This window comes from Lagenorhynchus albirostris, chromosome 11, assembly GCF_949774975.1.
Source record: "Lagenorhynchus albirostris chromosome 11, mLagAlb1.1, whole genome shotgun sequence".
NCBI classification, from domain to species: domain Eukaryota; kingdom Metazoa; phylum Chordata; class Mammalia; order Artiodactyla; family Delphinidae; genus Lagenorhynchus; species Lagenorhynchus albirostris.
The window spans coordinates 42,009,903-42,030,060 of NC_083105.1; the positions used below are offsets into that span (position 1 = coordinate 42,009,903).

General features: G+C 37.1%; 1 protein-coding gene across 6 annotated transcripts in view; it reads left to right on the forward strand.

Moving 5' to 3' along the window:
* OSBPL8 (oxysterol binding protein like 8) overlaps positions 1–20,158 on the forward strand; it is a 192,977-nt gene that overhangs the window by 71,785 nt on the left and 101,034 nt on the right. For 2 of the 6 annotated variants that reach the window (XM_060165248.1, XM_060165247.1), the window contains one exon: positions 18,679–18,715. The exons of 2 other annotated variants lie outside the window; for them this stretch is intronic. In XM_060165248.1, the coding sequence (XP_060021231.1) occupies positions 18,679–18,715 (37 nt within the window). Of the gene's footprint in view, positions 1–4,156; positions 4,239–13,713; positions 13,806–18,677; positions 18,716–20,158 lie in introns of those variants that run through there. 2 more of the 6 variants (XM_060165249.1, XM_060165246.1) reach the window with 2 other exon arrangements.

Consider the following 20,158-nt stretch of genomic DNA (forward strand, 5'->3'; position numbering starts at 1 on the left):
TGGCTTTAAAGATTTATTATTTCTTTCGATATCCATAACATTGCAGTCATTCAGATTTTAAAAGTATGGTTTGAAGGTTTTTCATAAGCATTATCATTTGCTGTTTCTCCTAAGTTTTAAGACATGCAGATGCTTCTTATAAGCAGGATATAGTAAAAGCCAAGACATCCATAGCTCTACCTTTAACTCTTAATTAAAATTATGTGCATTAAGAATCTTAAATTTCTTCCTGCTTTTTAAAAAAATAAAATGAGAGTCCCACAAAACCTCAGAAAGACATGTGAAGGATTAGAATTTCAGCATGTTGGAGATACATAAAGATAAAATTCGATTAAAAGTTCAAGAAAATCTCTACCTGTCCAACTGTCTAGTGAGAATAGAGCAATGAAGGGATATTTATCCAGACCTCACCTCAGTAGGTTTTCATTAACTTGTGACTACTTCAGAAGTCACGTTAAGTTTAATACGGTGAAAACAACAGCAATGGAGCAAGAAAGAGCTTGAGAGAGGGAATGAATTTACATATATGTATATGAATTTATATTTGTATCTGTGTATGTACCTGTATACCCACACACACACGTGAAATTTAATTTGAGCCGAACATATATTGAGTCTAAAAAACTAGCCTGCCATCATTGAACATATCTATACACATAGTACCTCGCCAGGTTTATGACTACACCATGTTTGGAGCATATTTTAGGTCTCAGAGACAATATTGCTTGCTGCTTTAGGGGAATTAGTAGAAAATAAAGCTAGAGGAAATGAATAACAACTAACATTTTTAAATTTTCTATAACGTGCCAGAGCCGTTCTAAGTACTTTGTAGATAAACTCATGTAATCTTCACATAACCCTATGAGATAATATAATTTACTATCTCAGTAGTAAATAGATGAGGACACAGAGAGTTAAGAAAGTCTCTCAGGGTCACACAACTAGTAAGTGGCAGAACTGGGATACATTTTGTCTCCAGAGGCTAAGCTTTAATCTTTTTCCTGTATTGCCTCTCACCTATGATGTTAGAATCAGATTATCCAGAGCCTTGAATACTATTTTTTACAGTTTGGGATTTTTGTTTTTAATGTAATGTCAAACCATTGAATTTTTTTTTTCTGTTTTTTTGAGTAGGGAAACAACCTGTTCAGAGTGTGGTTTAGGAAAATTATCTTGACAGAATTGTGGATATTGGAGGGAGGGGCAACCAACTGAACATTAGAGTTATCTGGGGTGTGCTGAAAAATCCCAGTGCTCGGGCTTCCCTGGTGGCGCAGTGGTTGAGAGTCCGCCTGCCGGTGCAGGGGACACGGGTTCGTGCCCCGGTCTGGGAAGATCCCACATGCCGCGGAGTGGCTGGGCCCGTGAGCCATGGCCGCTGAGCCTGTGCACCCGGAGCCTGTGCTCCGCAATGGGAGAGGCCACAGCAGTGAGAGGCCCGCGTACTGGGGGAAAAAAAAAAAAAAAAAAAATCCCAGTGCTCAGGCTGTTCAATTGAATTAGAATCTTAGAGGGTGAGACACAGACATCAGTACTTTTTAAAGTCTCCTAGGTGATTTCAGTGCCCAACTTAGGTTGAGAACCATAGAAATAGAGATGGTTTGCCCATGGAACAAGTTAGCATACAGTTTTGTAAACTAGGTAAAAGACAGTTAAAACCTGTCGGGTCATAGAAGCAAAACAGACAATATGTCCCTTCTGGATTTTCCTTTTCCCCCTAGATTTCTAAAATCTGCACTTTCCCTATTTGGGTTACTGTATTTGTGTAGAGAAAAAACATTATTTTTTGCAGTCTTACTATGTGCCCTCACCGGGGATTGATGTCTCACACACTTTCTCATTTAATTCCCTCCATAGTACTGTGAAGTAGATATTACTCTGTTTTTAGAGATGAAGAAACTGAGGCTCTAAAGGGGTTAGTAATTTTTCTAAGTTACATAAGCTAGTCAGTGGCCCATGTTAGGATTCAAATACAGATACTCTGTTATTCATGTCATTGAATGTAAGGCTAATGTTTTTATGTTGTAAACTGATCTGTATTACACCTAGCCTTTTAAGCATCCCTTTAAAGTTTTTACATACATTACCTAAAATAATGTATACTTTGAAAAATGTGCAATCCATGATGTATTTTATTTAACCCAAAGTTTTGTTCTCCTGTAACTAATTTTGATTTTTCTATCCAGGGTGAATTTTTTGGCATTTTGGCACCACATAGTTGCTGACACATGGAGAGGAGTTGCTGACTGCATTTTTATATGTGGTAGATATTATGAGTCACCGAGGGTGACATTTCCATGTTATCATTAGCAGTCTTGCCTGTGGCTTGATCAACATAATTTACTAATGAATGATTTGTTAGAACTTCAGAAGGAAAGAAGGTATTTGTTATACAGTTCTTATGTCTTAATTCAATTCCTGGTCATGATTCATTATAGAATGTAGGCTCATGTATCTGTGTAAAGAATTGGTCAAAACGAAATTGCAGGTAATGTAAGCTCTTATTTCAAACTGAAACTCGAAATTATATAAACAGGTCATAAGATTAAGCATCATACACTGAAATATTTGTGTACGTGAGCTGCCTCATATAACCAACTATCATACCTAGCCTGGCATGATAGTGATGTGATAACATGGTTTCTGTTGAGCTGTTATTTCATAACCTTTTCAGGTAACTATGGATGGTTATGTCAGATATAGAGGAACATGTTAATGAGGTCAAATGCCAAGGTCATCGGTTTAATTCTTTTAGTGGACAGTTAACTTTTTTCTTATTTTATAAATACAGACTTCACCAGCAGTCTCACATTAGTTACAACTGACATCACATTGATTGATTTTGAACTTCCTTTGTATGTGAAGATCTTGATGAAAGAGGTTGGTTTAAACCTGGCAAGGGACCACTAGTACCAGAATAAATATAATTTATGCTCCATTACCAAAAACCAGTAGTGAATTTGTAACAGTGTCACTTATGAAGGACAGAATTATTTAAGAAAAAGCATGGGAGAATTTCTAGCAATGGACTTCGGGCATATAATGGCCAAAGACTAATAGTGGAAGAAAATACAAATATGCTTTAAATTACAGCTAAGGATGTTCTTAGGACTGAGATAATTTTCTATGTTGAGTTGTTAGTATAACAGAATTTTAGTACTGTAACAGATGTCATGAGCAAATAAGAAAACTAAATTCAAAATATTTATTCAAGTTTACTTAGGAAATACTGATCGACTTAGGTTTAGAATAGGTTTAGAACTCAGATTTCATGGTTCTAGCCCATATTAGTTCTTTGCATATATATTTTAAACATGCAGAATGTTAAATTTTGGAAAATACAAAGATGAGCAAGACTTGTTTTGTCATAGGAGAATTGAAACTAATTCCTTTAATAAACAGAGGAACTCAACGAACTACATATGTATAATAAATTCTTTGCTAGGTATTAGGGTTATAATACTGACTGAGCCTTTTTTTCATTCATGCATTTATTCATTGGTTCATTCAGTGTTTGTTGAGTGTCTACCATGTGCCAGGCTCTGTTTAATCTTAAAGGATTCGACAGTGAACAGAATAGACAAAGTTCCTACTCTAGTGGAATTAACATTCCATTGGAAAAGGACAAAAAATATACATAAATATATACTGTGCTGTGTCATGATTGTTGTGATGAAAAATAAAGCAGGGTAAGGAGGATAAAGAGTACCAGAATTGGAGATAGGTGTTGCTATTTTCTAGGAATATCATGGAGGTCTTTTGATGAAGTGACTTTTTTTTTTTGCGGTACGCGGGCCTCTCACTGTTGTGGCCTCTCCCGTTGCGGAGCACAGGCTCCAGACACGCAGGCTCAGTCAGTGGCCATGGCTCATGGGCCCAGCCACTCCGTGGCATGTGGGATCTTCCCGGACTGGGGCACGAACCCGCGTCCCCTGCATCGTCAGGTGGACTCTCAACCACTGCGCCACCAGGGAAGCCCCTGATGAAGTGACTTTTAAACAGAGTCCTAAAGGTAGCTTTCTAGTCAGAGGTAAGAGCCAAGTGTGAAGCTCACAAATCTTTTATGCAGACTGGTGGTTGGGCTGTAAGTGTTGAGGTTTAGGGGAAAGGTGAGTGAGGGGTCTTTCTACCTCCTCACTCAGGAAGATGGAAGTACAGGTCCCTAGGAACACATGGAGCTCTATGGCTGCCCGCTGCACTTCTGCGTGATAGAAGGATGCAGTGACAAAACGGATGGAGTGAGTATCCCTTTGTTATGCCTGGCATAGGAAGTCAGGAATACCCTTACCAAGGATGTGCTGTTTTTTCTGGGATAATAAGAATGAGTGTACCAGGAGAGTGATTGGGATGGCCCTAAGGGGCTGGAGTTCAGGAGAGGTTAAGGTGGGAAACTAATTTGGGGAGTTGTCAGTGCATAGAATGCGTAAAAATCAAGTCAGTGGAATCATTCATGGAAAACATGTTGCATGGGGACAAAAGAGATTCTAGGCTGCAACCTTGGGAAATAACAATCTTAAGGGAGAAGAAGGGGAAGGGGGCCAGGCAGAAAGAGGAAAGGAGAGAAAGAAGAGAAAATAGCTTGGAAATTAAGGAAGGGGGGAGAGTTTTGAGAAAAGGAGTGGTCAACAATGACAAATGCTAGAGAGTGGTCAGTGGGTTGAGCTGGGGAGAGGTAAGGTTGTGCTAGACTTGAATTGTCCAGTAGTTCTATTTGACAACACTATAACTAGACCATTGTAATATTAGGAAAAAAGTTAAATAACATTATTTTTTACCTATTTATGGTAGCAGTAGAAGAAATACTATGAGATAACTATGCATTGTTAAAGAACTGGTATTAGAAAGTTAGTGTTGGGGAAAGATACACTTCATCTTGAACTTTGGTAGCAGAATTGGCAATTTGAGTTGAGCCTTCAAGGTAGGGAACTTTTGAGCTATTGAACAGGGAAGCAAAAACAATGTTTTTGCAGAATATTGCAGATTGCTCTGAGCAATCAGTTTTACTAGACAGATAATTTAGATAAGTGAAATTTTGGAGTTGCAAGGCTATCTCATAGGAGATCAAAACATTTCTGTGGAATGAATAATTGGGTCAAATTGTAGATGATTTAAATATCAGGGTTGGGGATTTTTTTCCTAAAGAATGGGTGCTATCAAATATTTTTAAGTGGAGGAGCCACATGGCCCAAGTGATAGGTTAGGGAATTAACTTGGTAAATTAATCATTCCCTTCTTGGTCCTTTCTTAGTCTTTGTCACTTATTGTACCATTCAGTAATTCTGCCTTATGTCTGTATAATGCTTTAACAAAAATTTATAAAGTACACTCATGTAAACTATTATTAAGCCTCACAACAACTTTGGAAAGTTGTAAGGTTTAATAATTGTGTATTCACAGAGGAGAAAATAAACTTCAGAACAGCTAAATGACTTGCTAATGATAGGTCTGGCTTGAATAATGAGTAATATTGTGTAGATTGGGTGGAGATAACTTACCTTAAAGTCAAATGAATTACTGTACTACAGTATATACAGTCTTCAATATATGGTGATATTCTTAGCAATAGGGACCATGTCTTTATTGTGTATTTGAACTTCAATATTTAGTGTAGTAGGTAAATGAGTAAGGTAAGACTGAGTGCAGGGACATCTATTAGAAGGAAGATGCAAAAGCTGATAAATCTGGTGATGTGGGTCTGGCCTGGTTAGTATTAATGGGAATTGAAAGAAAGGACTAGATGTGAGTAGATATTGTCTATTTAAAATTAATTACAATGTAATGACTTAATCAGATGTTGGGGGGAAAATAGAGTCTCAGTGACTCAAGGGTTTAGGTCTGAGTGATTCAAAGAAAGATGGTACCACTGAAAGAATTGAGCAAGGTGACATGGAAGTTGGTTTCTGAGGGAAGCTACTGACTATGATTTTTGGCATAAAGATGCTTCTAAAATAAGCTTAAAGCTTTTTCTTTGTTAACAGAATTTTTTTTTCTTTTTTAATTTAATTTTATTTATTTTTTTTATACAGCAGATTCTTATTAGTCATCAATTTTATACACATCAGTGTATACATATCAATCCCAATCGCTCAATTCATCACACCACCATCCCCACCCACCACAGCTTTCCCCCCTTGGTTTGTTTGTTCTATACATCTGTGTCTCAACTTCTGCCCTGCTGACCAGTTCATCTGTACCATTTTTCTAGGTTCCACATACATGCGTTAATATAAGAGATTTGTTTTTCTCTTTCTGACTTAACTTCACTCTGTATGACAGTCTCTAGATCCATCCATGTCTCAACAAATGACCCAATTTCGTTCCTTTTTATGGCTGAGTAATATTCCATTGTATAAATGTACCACATCTTCTTTATCCATTCATCTGTTGATGGGCATTTAGGTTGCTTCCATGTCCTGGCTATTGTAAATAGTGCTGCAATGAACATTGGGGTGCATGTGCCTTTTTGAATTATGCTTTTCTCTGCGTATATGCCCAGTAGTGGGATTACAGGATCATATGGTAATTCTAGTTTTAGTTTTTTAAGGAACCTCCGTACTGTTCTCCATAGTGGCTGTATCAATTTACATTCCCACCAACAGTGCAAGAGGGTTCCCTTTTCTCCACACCCTCTCCAGCATTTGTTGTTTATAGATTCTCTGATGATGCCCATTCTAACTGGTGTGAGGTAATACCTCATTGTAGTTTTGATTTGCATTTCTCTAACAATTAGTGATGTTGAGCAGCTTTTCATGTGCTTCTTGGCCATCTGTATGTCTTCTTTGGAGAAATGTCTCTTTAGGTCTTCTGCCCATTTTTGGATTGGGTTGTTTGTTTTTTTGATATTGAGCTACATGAGCTTTTTGTATATTTTGGAGATTAATCCTTTGTCTGTTGATTCGTTTGCAAATACTTTCTCCCATTCTGAGGGTTGCCTTTTCGTCTTGTTTATGGTTTCCTTTGCTGTGCAAAAGCTTTGAAGTTTCATTAGGTCCCATTTGTTTGTTTTTATTTCCAGTACTCTAGGAGGTGGATCAAAAAAGATCTTGCTGTGATTTATGTCAAAGAATATTCTTCCTGTGTTTTCCTCTAAGAGTTTTATAGTGTCCACTCTTACATTTAGGTCTCTAATCCATTTTGAGTTTATTTTTGTGTATGGTGTTAGGGAGTGTTCTAATTTCATTCTTTCACATGTAGCTGTCCAGTTTTCCCAGTAGCACTTCTTGAAGAGGCTGTCTTTTCTCCATTGTATATCCTTGCCTCCTTTATCATAGATTAGTTGACCATAGGTGTGTGGGTTTATCTCTGGGCTTTCTATCTTGTTCCATTGATCTATGTTTCTGTTTTTGTGCCAGTACCATATTGTCTTGATTACTGTAGCTTTGTAGTATAGTCTGAAGTCAGGGAGTCTGATTCCTCCAGCTCTGTTTTTTTCCCTCAAGACTGCTTCGGCTATTTGGGGTCTTTTGTGTCTCCATACAAATTTTAAGACTTTTTATTCTAGTTCCGTAAAAAATGCTGTTGGTAATTTGATAAGGATTGCATTCAATCTGTAGATTGCTTTGGGTAATATAGTCATTTTCACAATATTGATTCTTCCAATCCAAGAACATGGTATATCTCTCCATCTGTTGGTATCATCTTTAATTTCTTTCATCAGTGTCTTATAGTTTTCTGCATACAGGTTTTTTGTCTCCCTAGGTAGGTTGATTCCTAGGTATTTTATTCTTTTTGTGGCAAAGGTAAATGGGAGTGTTTCCTTAATTTCTCTTTCAGATTTTTCATCATTAATGTATAGGAATGCAAGAGACTTCTGTGCACTAATTTTGTATCCTGCAGCTTTACCAAATTCATTGATTAGCTCTAGTAGTTTTCTGGTGGCATCTTTAGGATTCTCTATGTATAGTATCATGTCATCTGCAGTGACAGTTTTACTTCTTCTTTTCCAATTTGGATTCCTTTTATTTCTTTTTCTTCTCTAATTGCCATAGCTAGGACTTCCAAAGCTATGTTGAATAATAATAGTGGTGAGAGTGGACATCCTTGTCTTGTTCCCGATCTTTCTCCTTTTTCATTTCTAATTTTATTGATTTGAGTCCTCTCCCTCTTCTTCTTGATGAGTCTGGCTAATGGGATATCAATTTTGTTTATCTTCTCAAAGAACCAGCTTTTAGGTTTATTGATCTTTGCTATTGTTTTCTTTGTTTCTATTTCATTTATTTCTGCTCTGATCTTTATGATTTCTTTCCTTCTGCTAACTTTGGGTTTTGTTTGTTCTTCTTTCTCTAGTTCCTTTAGGTATAAGGTTAGATTGTTTATTTGAGATTTTTCTTGTTTCTTGAGGTAGGCTTGTATAGCTATAAACTTCCCTCTTAGAACTGCTTTTGCTGCATCACATAGGTTTTGGATCATCGTGTTTTCATTGTCATTTGTCTCTAGGTATTTTTTGATTTCCTCTTTGATTTCTTCAGTGATCTCTTGGTTATTTAGTAACGTATTGTTTAGCCTCCATGTGTTTGTGTTTTTTGTGGTTTTTTCCCTGTAATTGGTTTCTAATCTCATAGCATTGTGGTCAGAAAAGATGCTTGATATGATTTCAATTTTCTTAAATTTACTGAGGCTTGATTAGTGACCCAAGGTGTGATCTATCCTGGAGAATGTTCCATGCGCACTTGAGAAGAAAGTGTAATCTGCTGTTTTCGGATGGAATGTCCTATAAATGTCAATTAAATCTATCTGGTCTATTGTGTCATTTAAAGCATGTGTTGTTTCCTTATTTGTTTTCATTTTGGATGATTTGTCCATTGTGTAAGTGAGGTGTTAAAGTCCCACACTCTTATTGTGTTACTGTCGATTTCCTCTTTTATAGCTGTTAGCAGTTGCCTTATGTATTGAGGTGCTCCTATGTTGGGTGCATATATATTTGTAATTGTTATATCTTCTTCTTGGCTTGATCCGTTTATCATTATGTAGTGTCCTTCCTTGTCTCTTGTAACATTCTTTATTTTAAATTCTATTTTATCTGATATGAGTATTGCTACTCCAGCTTTCTTTTGATTTCCATTTGCCTGGAATATCTTTTTCCATACCCTCATTTTCAGTCTGTATGTGTCCCTAGGTCTGAAGTGGGTCTCTTGTAGACAGAATATATATGGGTTTGTTTTTGTATCCATTCAGCAAGCCTGTGTCTTTTGGTTGGAGCATTTAATCCATTCACGTTTAAGGTAATTATCAATATGTATGTTCCTGTGACCATTTTCTTAATTGTTTTGGGTTTGTTTCTGTAGGTCCTTTTCTTCTCTTGTGTTTCCCACTTAGAGAAGTTCCTTTAGCATTTGTTGTAGAGCTGGTTTGGTGGTGCTGAATTCTCTTAGCTTTTGCTTGTCTGTAAAGCTTTTGATTTCTCCATCGAATCTGAATGAGATCCTTGCTGGGTAGAGTAATCTTGGTTATAGGTTCTTCCCTTTCATCACTTTAAGTGTATTATGTATATCATGATATATACATAAGTACATCACTCCCTTCTGGCTTGTAGAGTTTCCGCTGGGAAATCAGCTGTTAACCTTATGGGAGTTCCCTTGTATGTTGTTTGTCGTTTTTCCTTTTCTGCTTTGTCTTTAATTTTTAAGTTTTGCCTTTAATTTTTGTCTTTAATTTTTGCCAATTTGATTACTATGTGTCTCGGCGTGTTTCTCCTTGGGTTTATCCTGTATGGGACTCGCTGCGCTTCCTGGACTTGGGTGGCTATTTCCTTTCCCATGTTAGGGAAGTTTTCGACTCTAATCTCTTCAGATATTTTCTCTGGTTCTTTCTCTCTCTCTTCTCCTTGTGGGACCCATAATGCGAATGTTGTTGCGTTTAATGTTGTCCCAGAGGTCTCTTAGGCTGTCTTCATTTCTTTTCATTCTTTTTTCTTTATTCTGTTCCACAGCAGTGAATTCCACCATTCTGTCTTCCAGGTCACTTATCCGTTCTTCTGCCTCAGTTATTCTGCTATTGATTCCTTCTAGTGTATTTTACATTTCAGTTATTGTATTGCTCATCGCTGTTTGTTTGTTCTTTAATTCTTTTAGGTCTTTGTTAAACATTTCTTGCATCTTCTTGATCTTTGCCTCCATTCTTTTTCCAAGGTCCTGGATCATCTTCACTATCATTATTCTGAATTCTTTTTCTGGAAGGTTGCCTATCTACACTTCATTTAGTTGTTTACCTGGGGTTTTATCTTGTTCCTTCATCTGGTACATAGCCCTCTGCCTTTTCATGTTGTCTGTCTTTCTGTGAATGTGGTTTTCCTTCCACAGGCTGCAGGGTTGTAGTTCTGCTTGCTTCTGCTGTCTGCCCTCTGGTGGATGAGGCTATCTAAGAGGCTTTTGCAAATTCCCTGATGGGAGGGACTGGTGGTGGGTAGAGCTGACTGTTGCTCTGGTGGGCAGAGCTCAGTAAAACTTTAATCCGCTTGACTGCTGATGGATGGGGCTGGGTTCCCTCACTGTTGGTTGTTTGGCCTGAGGCAACCCAAGACTGGAGCCTACCTGGGGTCTTTGATGGGGCTAATGGCAGACTCCGGGAGTGCTCACGCCAAGGAGTACTTCCCAGAACTTCTGCTACCAGTTTCCTTGTCCGCACAGTGGGCCAAAGCCCCCACCCCCGCCTCTGCAGGACAGCCTGCAACACTAACAGGTAGGTCTGGTTCAGTCTCCCTTGGCGTCACTGCTCCTTCCCCTGGGTCCTCATGCGCACACTACTTTATGTGTGCCCTCTAGAGTGGAGTCTCTGTTTCCCCCAGTCCTGTCGAAGTCCTGCAATCAAATCCCACTAGACTTCAAAGTCTGATTCTGTAGGAATTCCTCCTCCCGCTGTGGACTTCTGTGGTATAAGTGTTCTCCAGTCTGTGAGTCACCCACTTAACAGTTATGGGATTTGATTTTACTGTGATTGCACCCCTCCTACCGTCTCACTGTGGCTTCTCCTTTGTCTTTGGATGTGGGGTATCTTTTTTGGTGAGTTTAGCGCCTTCCTGTCGATGATTGTCCAGCAGCTAGTTGAGATTCTGGTGTTCTCACAAGAGGGAGTGAAAGCACGTCCTTCTACTCCGCCATCTTGGTTCAGGGCCTGTTAACAGAATTTTAGAACCGGAAGTTAATTTGCAATAATGTCTGAACATACAGGTAGGAATATGTTGAGCTGAAGTTTTGGAGATAGGCTAGGTCTGAAGAAGAAACTTGGAAGTTGTCTGAATAAAGGTAGCAAATGAGCCTTCATTAAGAATGGAATCTGCAGGAAGAGAGCAGGTAGAGAGAAAACAACAAATAGTTGAGGATTGGTCATTGGTTAAGGTCACTCACTTATTGAATTGGAGGACCAAGTGGAGGTAGGCAATTAGGAGAAAGGAAGCCAGAGCAGTGGCGTATTTTAGAAACTAAAGGAGGAGAGAGGACTTGCGTGGAAAGTAGGAGAGGGCTTGCATGGTGGAAGGGCTGGTATAATTAAATATATGCAAAGAGGAAAAGAACTGTGAAAAAGCCCCAGAACATGTCCGAGAAGACTTCATGGGTTGGCAGATTGATTGTAATTTCCTGAAGCCTCGGGATTTTTTTTTAAGGATTTAGTTTCCAGTGTACAGATACTGGTAAGCATACTATTGCTTTTTTTTTTTTTTTGCTACGTTTTAAAAGATTAATGCACCACTTAATTCATTTGATAAACTGTGCATGCTCTCTAGATTCAGATTCAGGTATACGAAATTAAATCACTCCTGAGAAAATTTGTCTTTTTTTTTAGATCTTGCCATTTGCAGAAGTTGCTGAAGTTAAAGAGACAGAGAGTAATATATGGTATTATGTTCAAAATGTTAACATTTTTGTACTTTTTTTAGTATTTCAAGTTAGATTCTTAAAATATATTTTCCATTATGTTTAATAATAGATGATTATGACATTATAAAACATAGCTAACATAGATCGAAAAGATAACTTTGAAAATTGCGTTTTCATTTTTCCAATATGTAAATAGATTTAATCTTTTTTGACTATAAAAATAATGCATACCAATGTGGCATTTTTAAACAATAAAGAAAAATATAATAAATAAAATTCTACCTTCTAGAGGTAACCACTGTTTTTATTTTTGTGGCATATATGTGTTCATATGTGTATATCTTACACATGAAATTTCATAAAAATGGAGTCATATCATACAAACTTCTTTATAACCTACTTTAAAAAAATTTTATTTTACTGAAGTATAGTTGATTTACAATGTTGTGTTAATTTCTGCTGTATAGCAAAGTGATTCAGTATAACACTTTTAAAAGCCAATATATAATGAATGTTTTTCAGTCCCTGAAAAAAAAACCAAACTATAATGACTACATAGTATTTTATTATGTGAATGTATTATTATTTATTTAATTCCCTGTTTTAAGTAGATTACTATAAATGATGTGATAAATGTCCTTGAACACATCTTTTAGTATACATTCCTAGTGGTGGAATTGCTGTATCAAAAATGTAACTGCCTGGCAGATCAGATCATATTCTCTAACAGCGATAAACTCTAGTCCCAGAAAAATATTACCTTAAAATCTCTCCTGTAAAACTCAGGGATAAAATGTGCACAGTGTGTTTTGCAAACGATTGCAGGAATATGAAAAAATTTATTTAAGTGTAGAGTGATGACTGCTGTTTAAAGAACAAACAGATCTCAGCTGCGTTGTATATCCCTCATTGAAGTTTCTTACTCTAAGAGCCAAAGATAACACTAAGTAGAACATTCTTTTTTTCTTTAATTTTCTGTTTTTTAAAAAATTTATTCTCCTTTGTGTTTTTTTTTTTAATTTTTGGCTGCACTGGGTCTGTGCTGCTGTGTGCTGGCTTCCTCTAGTTGCAGTGTGCGGGGGCTACTCTTCGTGTTGGTGTGCGGGCTTCTCACTGCTGTGGCTTCTCTTGTTGTGGAGCATGGGCTCTAGGTGCGTGAGCTTCAGTAGTTGTGGCACACGGGCTTAGTTGCTCCATAGCATGTGGAATCTTCCTGGACCAGGGCTCGAACCCCTGTCCCCTGCATTGGCAGGTGGATTCTTAACCACTGCACCACCAGGGAAGTCCAAGCACTCTTCAGATGTTTTATATAATTCTTCTTCAGTATTGTGGCTTCCGAGAGCCCACTGAAGTAGGATTGCTTCTCTGAGTACAACTTGATCAACTGTATTGGGGGAAGAGGTGCCGTCTGCTTGGAATTTTATTTTTAAGCTCTACTCATATCAGTGCTTGATAAGCTATTTGTACTTCCTCTTAAGCTCAACAAGTAAGTCAAATCAATAAAACAGGGAGGTGCCGTGCTAAAGGCAATGAAATCAAGCTATAGACCTCATGGTATTGTTTCTGTACTATATATATAGGGTGGCCATCTGTCCTGGATTGCTCAGGACTGAGGGGTTTCTCAGGTTGAAGGGTGTGATTATGAACTTCTACCTCTTCCTTTACATTGCTTAGAGATCACAAGTTTTATGCTAATTATAGATGGCATGGCAAATATTTAGAAGTACATTAAAGTAAAATCACATTTTTTATATTATGCTCTTTTCCTGATATTTGTAGACTAAAATCAGTAAAGATTTAGATAATGGCTATATTTCATGCTTTTATTTAAAGTACTGGTAGTATGCTATTGAATACTAAGTAGAAAAATTCTAGGCATGTTCCTATTATTATTTTTCAGCTCATGCTTTCTGCCAAAGTAGAGAATTTATTTATATGATAAAAAATTTGAGATGACTGCATGGACATTGTTCAAGGGATAATTGTAAACATGATAAGTTGCTCAGAGAGAGAAAATGTTTCTGTCATATCTTTTTTTTTTTTTTTTTTTTGTGGTACGTGGGCCTCTCACTGTTGTGGCCTCTCCCGTTGCGGAGCACAGGCTCCGGACGCACAGGCTCAGCGGCCATGGCTCACGGGCCCAGCCGCTCCGCGGCATGTGGGATCCTCCCGGACCGGGCCACGAACCCGTGTCCCCTGCATCGGCAGGCAGACTCTGAACGACTGCACCACCAGGGAAGCCCTGTCATATCTTAAATGCTCTTTTTCTGAACAAGCTGAGGAGAAAGTTCCTGGATTCCTTGAAATTCTAGCAGTATTTTGTTCTCTAACAAAAGCCAAGAAGAGTGGCTAGCTTTTTATTTTTTTTAATATCTTAAAAGGTACTTGTATGGAGCATTTCTACATCAATACTTCCACATCGTCTTTATTCATGGGTTATACAATATCGAACTGCCCAAATTAGGCCCAATCCTAAAAGCAGTAAGAATAAGAAGTGTAGTGTACAGTTCAGCAGTGTGTAGAAGACTTCAGTGATGTCAGTTACTTGGTAAAATTAATATGTAATCTTCAATTACTTATATATTGTTTCCCAGTTAGCATCACTTGCAAATAATTCTGGGAGGATGATTTCACTTGCATCTCAACTTAATGCCTTTTTATCCACATCCTTCTGGGAAAGGTTTCTGAAGTGAAGCTTATTTTTCGTTGTGTTTCTGCTTCTATTTGTAGTGTTTCAGCTTTAATTCTTAGTTCTGTTGTTCCATTATAATGTATGTTTTCTGGAGGCTGTTCTTTTATCCTGTGGCATTTTTCAATCTCCTGTGATGAAGCCGTTCAGATCATATACCCTAACTATCACACATACCATAATTTATACTATTTTCTTACCAACCTAAACCTTTCCCTGTACAGGTCTGTGTGTCTAGCTGCCTACTTGACATTTTGACTTAGATGTCTGACAGGCATTTCAAACTTAACCTATTCCAAACTGAGCTACAGTTGGCCCTCCATATCCGAGGGTTCTGCATCCAAAGATTTAGCCAACTGCAGATGGAAAATATTTTGGGGAAAAAAATTCCAGAAAGTTCCAAAATGCAAAACTTGGATTTACCACATGCTATAAGCTATTTACATAGCATTTTCATTGTATTTACAACTATTTACATAGCATTTACTTTGAATTAGATATTATAAGTAATCTAGAGATGACATAAAGTATATAGGAGGATATACATGGGTTATATACAGATACTACACCATTTTATATAAGGGACTTGAGCATTCGCAGATTTTGGTATTGTGGTGGGGTGGGGTGGAGGTGGGAGGTGTCTTGGAAGCAGTTCTCTCTGGATACCGAGGGATGATTGTACCTATATTTCTCCCTGTAAACTAGCTTGTCTCACTGTCTTTTCCATCTCAGATTATGGCAGTTCATCCTTCCAGGTGCTCAGACTCCAACACTTGACATCATTTTGATTCCTTTTTTTCTTTTACCTCATGCTTGGCCTGTTTGGAAATCCTGTTGACCTTACCTTCAAAATATTTTTAGAACTTAACTACTTCTCATCACTGTCACTGCTCCCATCTTCGTCCAAGTCTCCTTCATCTCTCCCCTAGATTATTGCAATAACCTCTGAACTGATAATACCCTGTCCCTCTGGTCTATTCTCAACATAGCAGCCAGAGCAGTCCTGTTAAAACATAATCATGTATGTTACTCCTTTTCTCAGAACCATCCCTATTTCATCCAGAATAAAACAGAAGCCTTGACTAGGTCCTATAAAGTCCTACAGCTGTTTACTTCTTTGACTTCATCTGCTTCTCTCCTGCTTGCCTTGTTTCCAGCCCTCTGGCCTTTTCACTATTCTCCAAACACTCCAGTCTTGCTATCCAAGTACTCTGCTCTGTACTTGATCCTCCCTCTCCCTGGAGTACTCTTCCCCTTTAAGTCCTTATGGTTAAGTTTCCTCATTTTGTTCAGTCAGCTTGGTAGTGAAGCCTTCTTAGGCCACCCTATCTAAAACTTTAACTCCATCTTCCCTAACATTTTATGTCTTCATTTTCTGCTTATTTTTCCTTAGTATTTATACTATATAATATACATCAAAATTTTACTTGTTTATTATGTTATTGTTTATCTTCCCTACTAGAACATAACTACCACAAGGACAGGATTTTTTTTTTTTTTTATGGTACGCAGGCCTCTCACCGTTGTGGCCTCTCCCGCCGCAGAGCACAGACTCCGGACGCACAGCCTCAGCGGTCATGGCTCACGCGCCCAGCCGCTTCGCGGCATGTGGGATCTTCCCGGACCAGGGCACGAACCCGAGTCCCCCTGCATCGGCAGGTGGACTCTCAACCACTGCGCCACCAGGGAAGCCCAGGACAGGATTTTTGTCTGTTGTGTTCACTGCTATATTTCTCAGTGCCTAAAATGATACCTGTCTATATAGTAGGTACTCAGTGAATATTTGGATGGATGGATGGATGATAGATTAATGATAAGAATAGACAGTGTTTACTTTGATTATTCTCCAGTGCCTCAGCCTGAGAAAAATATTGGATTAATACAATACATTCAGATTTATATGACACCAATATGCCTGAGGATATAATGTTGAAAGCATAATTTGAAATAAATGTTCAGAAGCTGTTGTATATGCTAGGGATTATTTTCTGGGAGTAAATATATAAGGAGTACAGCTGCACAGAAGATGACATAGTGCTTTTAATCAACAAAATCTGAGAATTATACAGAACTGTACAATGAAAGTGAACTTGATCTTTTTTCCTAAGTAGAAGACCAGCTCAAAAGCTTCAAATGTGACTGGTCCTTGTGAAATTAAATACTCTTAACTATGTAAATATGGTTAGAATCATTCTTTCCTTTAGGAAGTTATAGGTAAATCTAGGGAAACTGGTAATTATTCATATCAGTACAGGAAGATTTTTCCAAAAGATGTCTATGAAGGATTTGTAAAGTTTGCCATAGTTGTCTCTGTCAGGTTCTGAACTTCCTTCAGCTTTCCAATATTGTATTAGTTATTTATTGATATATAACAAATCATCCCAAAATTAAATGGTAGAAAACAAGCATTTATTATCTTACAATTTCAGTGAGTCAGGAATTTAAGAGCAACTTTGCTAGGTGTCTCTAGCTCAGAATCTTTCATATGGTTGCAATCAAGCTACTGGAGAGTGGGAGCTGCTGCTGAGGGGGTCAGGGGAGGTGGGAGAGCCATTTCCAGGGTCACGTAGGGTTTGTGGACAGACCTCAGTTCCTTTGCCTCATGGGCCTTTCTACAGGGTTGCCTCATGATGCAGCAGCTGGCTTTCCCCAGGATCATCTATCTAGGAGAGAGCAAGAGACCACAAGCAAGGTTGAAGTCATAGTCTTGTTACAGTCTAATTTTGGAAATGACATCCTTTCACCTCTGCCATTTTCTGTTCATTAGAAGTGATTCAGCAAGTCCAGTATATGCTCAAAGAGAGGGGATTATACACCAAAAAGTGGGGATCACTGGGGCCGTTTTAGAGGTTGCCTGCCACAAATACTTTAATCTCTTCCCACATGCTTGCTAGCTGTAATGGATTTGAGCACAATTATTTCGTTGTCACTAAAGCTGTATTTCTTTTTAGTTTATCTGTGAACTCAGTTTATAGAAGAATAAATTTAAATGGACACCTATAGAAAAAATGAAAAGAGCAAATGCCTTTAAAGGCATTAGAACATAATTTTAAGCATTGTGAAATAACCATCACTTTAGGGAAGTAACAGGGCCAAGATTTTTTTTTCCCTAGGAGACAGCAGAAGCCCTAAAGCAAACAACTGCTACTTTTTTTTTTTTTTTTTTTTTGGTCAAAACCAATTAAGATTCCCCATTCCCTTTAAATAAGACCAAACAATAATGTCATTAGTGGTGGGAACTTTTTGTTCGTTTGTTTATTTACTTCTGATACGTTTCCATGTTTGGTATTTGAAATGAAGGAGAGAGCTAAGGACTCTGTTCCTGCCAAGGGAGACCAAAACACTTGTCTATACGTGACATTTAGTGTAATGCTGTTTATTAAAATAGTTACTAGACAAAGATCAGCAGTCTTTTTCCTGTTTCTTTTAGTTGATTGCAAGTTAATTATTTAAGAATTGGATCTTCTGACTTCCTAGAGACTAGTAGCTCTAGATTATATGCTTGATGTTAGTGGGTCCTAAGAAAGTTTTGTCTAACTTAGTAAAATTTATTGTTCTTCTAATCAATACTCTTTGTTTTTTTGCCATTTGAGAAAAAAATTTGTTCCACTTTGTTGATGTCTCTGTAAAAGCTCTTTACACATGCTTGGCATAATATAAGCACTCAGTAAACTCCTTTCTTTATGTAGAAGAAGCATCCTGAATTTCTATGTAGTGTTAAGTGCTTTCATGGCATGCAGAACTAATATTTAATAGTGCATGGGTGTTATATATTTTTAAGCCACTTGAATTTAAATGAATAACTTTTTGGCTGTCCTTTACATTTCTAAATAATTTTTATCACTCCTAACCCATATCTTGAATTATAGTTGAAAGTAATTTTTCACTTGAGTCATTTTCAAAACAAAATACTTGGGTGATTTCATTTTTCTCTTTCCACCTTCATTTTCCAAAATTAAAACAAACATAACGCCTAAGCCAAGGTCTTTTTATGTGTGGAAAAGAAAATTCCTTGCGAATTATGATTATTAGAATTGATATGCATGTGCTTTCTACTTATAAACTAATGCTATTTTCCTTGTCCTTTTGTTTCACTGCTGCTTCAATCCTGATACATTTTGCTTCTTCCTGATTTGGATTGTATTTGTTTGCTGCTCAATTACCCTGCATTAAAAGCTTCTTGGTGATAGCAAAGATGTCCTTGGGCCATCAAGTAAGTAGCTAAAGTTTGAATGGCATGTTTGGAGACATGATAATATTTTGATGTGTACTTAGAAAAGGCATGTGGTATTTCCATTTTGGTTATTAAGTCTTCTGCTTTTCTTTCCAGGCATTGAAATATAAAGTAAAGAATATGAATGATCATTCAGTACCCATCTGTTGTCAGTGTCCATCTGAGATTGATAGTGTTTGTATATTTACATCCTGATTATCTGAATATGGATTATTTATTTAGCCAGTTATCTACTTCATAATTTATAAATTGATAATTCCTAAATTATGAATTAATACTTCTTTATAGTATCCTTTCTACAATCATCACAAAGCATAGATCAGAGTACTCTGAGGCTGGATATAGTACAACAAATTCACTGCCATATGAAAGTGAGAAATAGTGTCTTATTTTGTCAGAATTTTTACATAATAGATAATTTGGTTATGAAAAGTTTTTATGTATACTTTGGTGATTTCATAAGTGACCTGTTTTATCTAGGGATTTAGAAGATACACCCTTTAAATTTATGTCCAAAAAATTTTTCTTGACCAGACGCTGTGCTAGCTTCAGGGGATACACGATGAATAAAACATGTGCCATGCCCTTAAGATCATTATATACTAGTAGGGGAGTTAGACCCATGAATACATAATTTCAAAGCTTTGTGACATATTAAAAGTCATAGAATTACTGAGGTGAATGAAACTTCAGAGATCATTTAATAAAGCATTAATTTTGTAGATGAAGAGCCTGAAGCTAAGAACTTATATATCTGAGGAGTTAGAACTGGTTGCTAGTTCAATATGTCATCTTCTGGTTTTCAGAAATCTGAATGAAACTATCATTTTACTGAATTCAAGTCTAACCAAATAATTAAGATGTTACTGCATCATAAATCAGACAAAGATTTTAACTTTATTCAAGACCAATGTGGAAATTTTATCAATTTAGGATGTTTTAGTATTTATTCCTAAGTAATTGACTGTAGTAAGTCAATTCACCACTTCGGGTCTCATTTTTGTTATTGGCTAAAGAAGGGGACTGAGCCAGATAATGGCAAAGTTTCTTCTAGTTGTAAAATACTTTGGTCTAGATTAGTTGCTGTTTTCTCTAATAATGGTTATAGTATATTTGTGATTTTGTTTTCTAAAAAGAGAGGTAATTTAAAGTGATATGCTAAAATTCCTTTTTTATTCTAATTGCAACAATTCATAGTATTTTAAATACATTGTTTATTATACATCTCGCATTATTAGAATAGTGAAATTTAAAAGTAGAAAAAGTATACAAATCCCAAAACATTTTTATGCTTTCTTGTTCAGGCTTACTTGTGATACCTGGTAGATATTTTCAATGCATTTTTCAGTTACTTTAATTACCTCATATATTTAGATGTTGGCTCAGGTGAACTGATTGGCACTGCTGAACTTTACAAATAGA